Source organism: Micromys minutus, assembly GCF_963924665.1.
Source record: "Micromys minutus genome assembly, chromosome: 13".
Lineage (NCBI taxonomy): Eukaryota > Metazoa > Chordata > Mammalia > Rodentia > Muridae > Micromys > Micromys minutus.
In genome coordinates, this window is record NC_137982.1 from 10,708,953 (window position 1) to 10,719,843 (window position 10,891).

General features: G+C 48.3%; 1 protein-coding gene across 3 annotated transcripts in view; it reads right to left on the minus strand.

Moving 5' to 3' along the window:
• Window positions 1-10,207, minus strand: part of PHF19 (PHD finger protein 19) — a gene marked incomplete at both ends in the record, with an annotated part of 16,051 nt that extends 5,844 nt beyond the window's left edge. For all 3 annotated transcript variants that reach the window (XM_080928169.1, XM_080928170.1, XM_080928171.1), the window contains 8 exons: window positions 1,357-1,477; window positions 1,580-1,648; window positions 2,256-2,351; window positions 3,824-3,972; window positions 4,475-4,575; window positions 4,985-5,080; window positions 9,576-9,657; window positions 10,028-10,207. In XM_080928169.1, the coding sequence (XP_080784295.1) occupies window positions 1,357-1,477; window positions 1,580-1,648; window positions 2,256-2,351; window positions 3,824-3,972; window positions 4,475-4,575; window positions 4,985-5,080; window positions 9,576-9,657; window positions 10,028-10,207 (894 nt within the window). The remainder of the gene's footprint in view (window positions 1-1,356; window positions 1,478-1,579; window positions 1,649-2,255; window positions 2,352-3,823; window positions 3,973-4,474; window positions 4,576-4,984; window positions 5,081-9,575; window positions 9,658-10,027) is intronic.
• Window positions 10,208-10,891: the final 684 nt, after the last annotated feature.

The window sequence follows — 10,891 nt, forward strand, 5'->3', positions numbered from 1 at the left end:
ATCTAAAGCAGTATGTAAATTCTTAGGAACCATAAAAAAGGGAAGGAATGGGACATAGCCATGCTTTATTGCTAGTTATTTCTGAGGGGTGAAAATATGAATCTTTAAAAAGCATATTTCTGTTCTGACCATTTAAAAAATTTTTTTAGAAACTTTTAAAAAATATTTTTATGAGTGTTTACCTGCAAAGGTGTGTGTGCAGTACCCACTGGAGGTCTGAAGAGGGCGCTAGATCCCTGGAGCTGGCATTATAGACCGTATTAGTAAGCTGCCATGCATGTATGGGAAGTGGGGCTTGGGTTCTTGATGCTCTTACCTACTGAGTATCTCTCTATCTCCTATGTGTGATTTTATGTTTATGCATCAGAAAAAGTTATTTTAAAATTTCAACTCTAGGTGCTGGTGAGGTCGCTCTGTGGTTAAAGAGCAATTGCTCCAGCAGAGGACCTTGGTTTCATTTCCAGCACCAACACAGATGCTAAAGACCATCCATAACTCCAGATTTAGGGGATCCAACACCTTCTTATGGCATCTCTGGTCACCGGGCACACATATGGTTGTAGACATGCATGTGAACAAAACATTCATGTGCATTAAATAAATCTAAAAACAATACTGACTCTATTCTTCAAAGCTTTCTGTGTGTCTAATAATTTACCAAACTCCACTATAAGTGGAGACACACATACTACTGCCTGTGAAAACGTAAGGATTACCTATTTGGTATTTTTAAAATTATATAAGTGTGTGTGTGTGTGTGTGTGTGTGTGTGTGTGTGTGTGTGTGTGTAGCTCATGCAAGCATCCCATAGCACATGTTTGGTGGGCCAGGCCCTTAGACTTGGTAGAGGGCACCCTCATCTACTGAGCCATCTCAGAGACCCTTGTTCATTTTTCAGAACCCTGTCTCATCAAAGAAGGGTTGGGTAGTCAGCAGGAGACATTTCATTCTGCAGTAGTAAAGAGGGCTCTGAGGGAACTGTGAGGGCGGAGGGCTATAGCTCCATGGGTCCGCTCTCCAGCTCTGACAGTTTTAAAGTCGATTAGTTACAGGGCACGGAGGCTTCTGGAAACACAATGTAGAACAAGATCAGCAGAAGGACAAACCCACTGTAACTTCTAATCTAGCCAGGAAATCTGCCAAATACTTTAGCGGAGAACCCCGCCCACTCCAGCCAGTGAGTTAGTGAGCTGACCACATCCCAAAACGGAGCCCAGAAAGCTCCTCCCTGGCCCAGGTTTGGAGACCCTGACTCGAGGAACTGCAGCACAAGGGTGAGAACTCAGGTATCTATACCCTCGCCCTGCACTGAGTGATCCCTGGGCAGGTACCCCTGGTACTCAGCACCTTACGCACCTTGCCAAGCTGCAGGAGCTCCCAGTGGTGGTTGACAAACGACAGGACCTCCTCAAAGTCAAAGTACCTCTTCTTGCTCTGCACTCCCAGGTTATAGAGGGCCAGGTGCACTATGTCCACCCTGGGTAAGAAAGCAAGGGCCAAGTGAGGGTCAGGGTCAGGACAGAGGTCAGAGGGCAGAGGGAAAAGGAAGAGCTGGTATAGACAGGTTCCATCCTCTCACCATCGCAGGGGCAGCCTCTCGATATACTCTGGGCCTTGGTTACACACGGAGCAGAAGAACAGGTAGAACCTGTGTGTAGAGGAGAGGGGCTGTGATGGGAAGGCCTCTGACTCTTAGGCCAGGCTATCTCTCCCACTCCCACTTGCTTCCCATAGCATTCTGGGCTGCCAGTCTCTGAGCAGTTTAGGGGACAGGGACCAAGAAATATGTCTCCACCCCTCTCCGAAGATCATTGTCCTAGAATTCAGCTCAGATCATAGGTTGGGCGATAGTGGTTACTAGTGTCCCTTCTGAGACCCCTCCCCTCCACATACACACTTACTTGCCAGCCACCAGCCAAAGAAGTATAACATTTTATTTGGCAGAGATAATATCTCCCATTAGCTTAGCCCTACTAATTAGAGGCCATTTGTTCCCCTAGTGGTGTTTACAGTAGCTCTTGGTAAGGCTAAGGCAAGTATACCAAGATATTTGTAGAGTTGGGAACTTGTGAAGGCAAGAATGTGTTCAAGGTTCCCCATAAATCAGCAGCAACTAAGCATGTGGCCCAGCATTTTCCTTTGTTGTCTTCTGGACCAGCATCAATAGGGTCCCTTTTATCTTGAGCTGTCTCCTGTTGATGAGTCTAGGCTGTCACAGAGCTCCTTTGTATGATACCAGTTCGATAATCACCTACCGGTCTCCAAACACCATCGGCTCACTAAGGCACTGTGTACAAGCTTCATGGAACCATTGTCTACAGCGGTAACACTGTAGCATCCGCAGGTACCACCTGGAGGCACAGAAGAGCTAGGTCAGCCATATCACAGTCGGGCTCAGCAACTTATCCACTTGCCTCTACACCAAAGAGGACTGTGGGCCACAGTTATAAAAGCACATCACTGGCCCCAGCCGGCATCAAAATACAGGTTTAATAGGCAGTTTCTCTGGTTGGCTTCAGATCTGGCTTGGTTTTCAGAGGAGCCTTTTGGAAGTGTGTGTGTGTGTTGGGGTGTGTGTGTTAACAACTGCCCATCAAACACTGAGAAGTGCTGGCTTACTAGTGTCATAGACTTCAGTATACTGTTCTCCATTATCATTCATAATGCCTCCCAGCATACCAGAATGCTCATGGGTGTGAAGGTCACAGCCCATTTGAGAGATGAAGTAGTTCAAATGGTGTAGTCGGAAGCTAGCTGGGCCATAAACATAACCTCCACACACTCTAAAACTCAGGACAGGGGAAGGAATAGTCTTGCAGACAGCCTTAAAGGAGCAGGTTTAATTGTCCTGGGAGGCCCAGGTTGGCAAGCTAGAATAGATTCTGGCCCCGCAGCAAGCCAAGAATCTCTTTCACCACCAGCAGCTGATGACCAATTCCCAGCCCATGTGAGCTTTTATAGTCACTGATGCGCACAGCCACACAAAGAAAAACTAATGAACTGTGAATCAGGGGAGACACAGCTGGCAAAGTTCTGTGCCAGGTTATGGACGTCTGTCAGACCTAGGCTGCTTCATTACTTCCTTCTTTCTCAGGTGGCGCCAAGAAAAGCAGTGGCCTTGCCTTCTGCTCTCCATTGCTGTCTGCATAGGTTCTCTGAGCTTACTTTCAGGAAGGACCCTTCCCTTAGGACACCTAGGTAACTCTCCTGGCTCCCTTGGTCCAGACTTGCCTTATAACAACTATCCTACCCGCTGGGCCCGCCCCTCAAAGCTTGATCCCCACAGACCACTCTGGGTCTCCTTCCTGAAGTCCCATCCTCCTCCTGCAAAGTGACAGACAGCCTCAACACTTTTAGCCTTCCTAAAAAGACATCGCGGATCCGCCCCTCCAGATCCCGCCTCCATGGCCTGACACCTAGGCCCCGCCCTCGCGATTGTCACTTCAGGCCCGTCTACCCTGACACTGAGGCCCCGCCCCGTGGCTGTCACTCTGGGTCCACCCCTCTAGATCCAGCCTTCACAGTTCCGCCTCCGAGCTGTCAGGTCTCTCTAGGTCCGGCCTCTACAGTTTGACACTAAAGCCCCGCCCCAATGGCTCCTGGTTTGCTTTTCTTGGTCCCGCCTCTAGACACCCGCAGCCTGGAGTCAGACTCAGAGCCCCGCCCCACCAGAGTCTGCCGCTTTGGCTCCGCCCCCAAGCTATCACTCCTCTAGAGCCTGCCACTCAAGTCCCGCCCTGCCCTTCAGGCTGTCACTCAGGCCCCGCCCCCTGAGATGGAGTCCCACCCAGCAGCCCGCACGTGCCCCGCTCTGTCGCCTTACTCTCCAGGCCCACCGCAGTAGCAGTAGCATTGCTGCTGGTTGGTGCGATGGGGCGAGTCCCAATCGAGCTCCTCGGGCTGATAGGATAGCACCATTTTCACAGCCTGCAGCGTCTTGGCGATGGCACCTTTCTTCAGCGCGCCGCCTTTCTAGGGGGAGATAGGACCCAGGTCACCAACCACACCTGTCAGCTCACAGCTATCAGGAGAAATGCTGCCAGGGTTTGGGGAGACCCAGACATTTTATGAGCATCAGAAAAACGAGGAGCTTTTTCTCGCCAATCCAAAACCCATCCTGTTTCCCTTAAAGATATTCATTAAGAAAGAATATATTTATCTTAACGAGAGTTTTTTTAAAAAGAAGTAAAAAAAAATAATACCACGTATAAGGGGCAGGTACATAATGTTGTCTTTTAATAGCAAATGACCCTTTATTGGGGGCCTCCTACTGTGTCCATTTTATGGTTGGGGTTTAGAGAGGTTCTGAAGTCTGGCCTAAGACAGAGAGCACCCTGTGTCTCTAAAGTCCAAGCGGAGCCCTTCTGCCTAGAGTACAGCATCAGCGATGAAGTCTCAGGCCTGAGTCTCACGGGGCTCTGGTCTGCCCAGGCAGGAAGGCAAGGGCTGGGGAATGGGGGTGGGGGATGCTCACCCTCACAGCCAGTGCGAAAATGCAGCGTCGGCAGAACCAATGAGTGAGGAGGGGCCAGTGGGCATCGACTGCGATGGGGATGTGGCACTGCTGGTGGTAACCTGGGGCGAAGGAGGGGATGGTGAATCACTCACGAGGAAGCAGTGGCCCAAGGCCAGTTGGCCAAAGGCAGCGAGGCTAGCCGAGATATGGCAAGCCCTAGGGAGCTTTGCCTGCCAGCTTTCAGGGTACTGGCTTGTGGTACCCACTCAGGAGCCAAGCTGATAACCAGCGAGGCACAAAAGGACGGTACTGGCCACTGCAAGAGGCACCAAGGACGAGCTTCAGCACCTGCCTCTCTGCCGAGGACCACAAACTACATTTCCCATCGCTTTTGGTCACCTTTCCCCAAGGCAGGAGGAGATATGCCAGGAATAAAAGGAGATAGGAAGCTAGCTGGGACTTCAGCAAGTGCGGTGTGGGAGGGGCCCACAGGGCAGGGCCTTCCCAGTGTGCTGCTCACCCACTCACCCAGGCCACACTTCCCACAGATGAGGATCTCATTCATTGGTCCTGAAGTCTTCCCCATGCAGACGTCACACTTGGGCTCCTCTCCTGGAACACCAGCTGAAAAAGAAATCTCTTCAACTCAGGTCCCGCTCACACCACCAAGAAATAGTCAAAATCATCTGCAGGGAGGGAATCCATAGTTGGGTCTGGTGAGGAGCTCATAGGCCCTCTACTGGGAAACTTAGTTCTGTGGCTCAGCTGAGTTGACACAGCATCTAAATATACGTTATACCCAATCAGCCTTGACCAGAGATGCGTCTGTTTCCTGTGAATTGCAGGGAGTGGAGAAGCAGCTGTGTAAAAAGCTGAGAATAAGAAACAGTTGAAACTCAGCTCTAAACAAAACATCTCTACACCACACCCTCATGGGACATGGTTGAAGAAGGGCCAGAAAGAACAGAAGAGCTGAAAGGCAGAAATAAGGGTTGTCAAGTGCCATTCTTTGAGTGTGGCCCCTGTAATGAACTCTTAACAACTGCAGGTGATACACAAAAGGATGAATCCTCCATACCAGATATTAGCAGAGGTACGGGGTGGGGGGCTGTCCTTTAGTGCTGAACTATTTCATAGTGATACATTTTGGGGGGATGGAGAGTTACTGCCTTCTGCTGTGTACCCATTGCTGATGCCACTGGATTTCAGAAAGTAGTCCCAACCCAAGAGCCACACAGATGACACTGATTAGGTGACCCCTTTGGGTCAGAAAACGAAACCAAAAAAAAAAAAAAAAAAAAAACCAAAAATCTGGGAAAGGGGCTGGTAGGGAGTAGGGAGTAGGTGTTGGGGGGAGAAGGAGGAACTGCTGTGCTCCGTGCTTCACTGTCATCCCACAAGCTGCCTTGCCGAATCTTCCCAGGCTTTCAGAGGTGTCTGCTAACACCTGCTCCCGAAACGGGGAAACTGAGGCACAAGACGCTAAGGCCCTTGCTTAGCTGGTAAGTTTGAGAGTGGGATTGAAACACACTGCCATTGCTCCGCTAAGGCTTAGCTCTCCTCCTGTCGCATCGGTTCCCTCTCCTACTTGTTTTATGTCTAAGCATTTTTGTGTCAAGTGACATTTAAAATGTTTACTAAGCGTTGTGTTAAGAATGTAGGTTTATAATGAAACTCCATGTTCACATCCATTGTGAACTCCCAGAAAGTTCTGTCTAAATGACAGCCTCACCCACATCTCCTTCCTGTTATTTCAAGACCCAGACATACATTAATTTTCCAGTAACCATTGCATTTCTAATCAGAGCTCTCTTAAATCACACTACATAGCTTTTATTGCATCTAAAGTTACTTTTACCTCCAAATGTCTAGCAAATTAAAATGTCACTACAATTTGTGTCTTGACTCAAGATCCAAGGTCCAGATTTAGTGACTAGTTAATTTGTTTATTTTATTTCATTTTAGAGCTGGGGTTCAGGGCCTGTGCTTACTGAGTAGTCTCTCTCTCACCCACTGAAGTAAACCCCAACCCCTAATACAGTTACAGAATGGCTTTTCATTTACTGGTTTCTCCTCGCTGTTTTTTTCTGTTTTGTCTTCTTTTGTTAAATATATTTTTATATTTGAAGTGTTCGCATGGCTATGTTAAATATATTTTTCCTTTTGGGGGTACAGTGGGGTGCTAGGCATCAAACCAAAGGACTGTACATTCTAGGTAAAACGCATCCTCCACCCACAAATACAACTTTTGCCGTATATACATACTTGCATGCAGGTTAATGTGTGTGGGGATGCACATGTGGTTATATTGATTGGGAGCAGCCATCTTTCTTTCTGTGAACTAGGGTTCACTAGGCTGACTGGCTAGCAAGTTCCAGGTATCTGCCTGTTTTTGTTTTTTTTTTTTTTTTGTTTTGTTTTTTTTTAACCGCTCCAGGGCTGGGATGACAAGTGTGAACCAGGATGCCAGCTTTCTTTGAAAGATACATTGTTTTTTATGAGTATGGGTTTTGCCTGCATGGCTGTGTGTACCACTCGGGCCTGGTACCTGTGTAGGTCAGAAGAGGGTGCTGGATCACCCAGGACTGTGTTTACAGATGGTTGTGAGCCACCATATGGGTTTTGGGGGCATCCCATCCATGTGCTTGTGCTAGCACGATAAGTATTTTACCAACTGAGCCACCTTCCCACACTCTCCTTAAGTACATTTGAAAATAAGATTTAAGCTAATTTTCAGCTATGCATGTCTGTCTGTGTGTGTGTGGGTATATGTGTAGGAGTCATTAGAGCCCTGAGCCAGAGTTACAGGCGGTTGTGAGCCATGGCATGTGGGTTCTGGGAAGCGGATCAGGTGTGCAGGATTAGGACATCCTTGTAACCACTAAGCCCATTAAGTACATTTTGATGCATTGCTCTGTTTCCTTACTCCAGAAGGCTGCTAGAAATTTTTTCTGGTTTTGTTTCTAGAGATTTTGAGTCTTGCTATGTGGCACAGGCTGGCCTTGAACTGGTGATCCTCCTTCTGAATTCTCCTTAGGAGGGAAGCTTTGTAAAAGGCAGAAGTGATAGTTCGGGCAGGTAGTGGGGTGGTTCAAGATGTATTTGTTCACTGAGTGGTCTGACAAGGACCCCTGCCTTGTTCAACACCCAAGGAAGGTGGTTGAGCCTTAGCTCCCTTAATAAAGGGATACATCTTAACTGCATTATGCTCAGCCTTGAGTACTTATCTTAGGGAATGCCAAAGGGTCATCTGCCTGTCAGAAGCAATCAGCTGGATATGGGACAACCTGTTCCTAGCTACACCCCTGCTTGTGCCCCACCCGGTTCCTGCTGGTGCGAAGTCAGATGCTTCCTAAACCCTGAGAACTTGAAACATTTTTCTTTGCTGCTGGAGTTTTGTGTTTCTCATAGAAGTGTAGCCAGCAGGGGATGCTCATAGCTTTGTATCTACAGAAAACAGATTTAGGTTGCAAGGGACAAAAGAGGGAGGAAAAAAAATAGTATCTCCTGGCCACAGAGTTTTGGAGAGAAAAAAAAAATGTTTGTTTGAAAAACATAAAAACTAGGGGTTTGCAACCCCATAGGAAGAACAACAATACCAACCAATCAACCTCCCCAGAGCTCCCAGGGACTAAAACATCAATTAATGAGCACACATGGAGGGACCCGTGGCTCCAGCCACATATGTAGCAGAGGATGGCATTGTCTGGCATTAACAAGAGGAGAGGCCCTTGGTCCTGTGAAGGCTCGTTTCTCCATTGTAGAAGAAGGCCAGGGCGCTGAAGTGGGTGGGAGTGGGTGATTGGGAGTGGGAAGCATCTTCATAGAAGCAGGGAGATGGGAGAGGGGAGAAAGGGGATAACATTTGAAATGTAAATACATAAAATATCCAATAAAAATAAAAAAGAGAGAGGGTATGATAGGAGTTATATAGATATAGTATTCACATATGAATTCTCAAAAAAAACCCTCTTATCAAAATATTGTAAATAAAAGCACAGAATAATATTGGTAGGTTCATAGAACTGAAATAATTTGAAATAAAAATAGTATAAATGAAAACAAAAAGAAAGACATAAAAACTGGCTTCGTCCCATGGCCCGCTTGGCCGGCTTCTTGGAATAACCTTTTTCAGTAACAGATTCTTAGAAACTTCCTACAGTGCACTAGCTCTGGCGTGAGCATTCTCCACCCATACATCACTGTGTCTGAGCTTCCTGAGTGGCGGGTGAAGCCAGGATTTCCACCGTCTCCTCCATTCAGCTGACAAAATGGGGACTCAGAAAAGTGACATAACAGCTCAAGGCTGTGTAGCTTTGTAGATGTGCAGTTTATACAGCACTGTCTGATCCTAGGACCTGCCTCAGTGGGCCACATCTCTTCTGTTAAAATAATACTTAACTATACAGCACTGTCTGATCCTAGGACCTGCCTCAGTGGGCCACATCTCTTCTGTTAAAATAATACTTAACAGGTTTTATCTCCCATGCTAGTGGTCATAGGCGCTATGCCATGGTCATAGTTCATGATAAAAACACACGTGTATTGTGTCTAGTTGTCACCCAAATCTGTCCCGTGTAGATTGAATGACCTCAACTGGCTATATCTATAACCCTGTGTCAACTATGTCAAGGCGGGGTGGTACTCAGTCCAGCACCTCTTTCATCCTGACGATGACCCAGCTCCATCTCGGCCGTGGCCGTTTTCCTGGCTACACATCCTCCCTCACCTCCCCCACCCATTCTCTTCACATGCAAATCTATAACTGACAACCCCTCTCCTCTGGCCTCTTCCTCCTCTCTCGCTCTAGGAGACCCAGAATAGCAGATGCCCGTTCAGGAAGGACACAAACTGCAGACCAGAGACCCAGCCCAGGCACTCTCGGGGCTGATAGACGCCTGAGCTCCTCTTCCATCCGCCTCGCTTCCCTCTCGAAGGCTGAGCATTCAGAAAGGAGATCCCAGAGTAGAAATTTCTGATGGGCCCAAGATGAGTACTCAGGGCTTGGGGTTCATGGACTAGCACAGATTTGGGGGTGGCGGGGGGGAAGGTGACAGAAAAGGAAAAACTGAAAGAAGAGTAGGCATGGGGGAGTGGCAGTAGACACTTGGACACTCACCATGTTGGATGTCCTTCCACAGGACCCAGTATTTGGAATTATCTTCGAAAGTCACAAGGCAGCTTTGCTTAGGACTGCTGACCTGAGGCAAAGAGAGGAGAAGCATGGGAGAACAGCAGGGGGGAACAGCAGGGAGGGGTCTTCCTTTATCTCCTGGCCTTGTGCTTCAGAAGACAGGCCAGAAGGAGAGGTGTGTTCCCCACCTCAGAGTATGGCCATCAGGAACAGGGGGATGCCTTTATGCAGATGCTTTTAAGGCCAGAAGAGCAGGTCAGAGAGTCAGTCTGGTGCTTAAGTTCTCTGAAGAACCTGCTGGGCCACATTGCGCCTGAGGACTGAACCTGCAAAGGCAGGCTCTGGTCCCTTCTACTTTTGGCTTCTAGGCATGAGGGATAAAAGGGGATGAACAGAAAGACACACAAGCCTGGGCCCAAGGACCAGAGCAGACTCACCCGCTTGATCTTGCCGAGGTAGTATAGCCCGTCTGTCCACCGGCATAGCACAAACTGTCCCTCTGTCACCTTAGACACCAAGTCTGTGAAGTTGTTTTTGGTCTTAGACAGGGCCCCCTTGTTGGGGCTGGTGGCACCAAAGTCTTCCTGAGTCCCTGGTTCCAGAGCTTGAGTCTCCATTAGCTTCTGCAGACACCGGAGGAGAAAGAACAATGTTTGTATTGCTTCCTGCTCCTGAAATCCTGGAAGGCTCTCAAACACGTTTATTGACATTACAACTCTTCGAGGGAGACATTATCATCTCATTCTACGGAGAGGAAAACAGGAAGAAGTGGCTGATGACCCAGAGGCAGAGCCATGGCTCACAAGGAGGCAAGGTGGCTCCACACCATACCGTGCTGCTTCTAAGAGAGTGTACCTTCCCACCTCACCTAGTGCAAAGGACCCACAGATCTGAACCCCACTATATGTCCAGGAGGTTTTGTCCCATATGCGTGCTCAGCTCTGAGAAAGTGAGCACTTAAGATGCTATATTTCCCCTAAAATGTCTTCAGAGAAAAGCCCACCTGGCAATGAAAACTCTTGAGGTGGCATGAGAATCGTGTGACACAGCCATGCGTCCCCCTTTTGTAATCCCCCTTCCTGTTCTTGATTGACTGGTGATTTCATGGGAACCAGTTCAGGGCATTTAAACCCGCCCATGCTTTAGTCACATACACATCAGCTCAAAGCAGCTAAGTCATTACCATACCAGACCAACACATCTGGCTCTTCCCAGCTCATTAAAGTTGCCACAGCGGGGCTTCTGGTACAGTGGCCCCAGAATCTCCGAATCTCTGCCCTATTCCCCACCATATCCTGCTT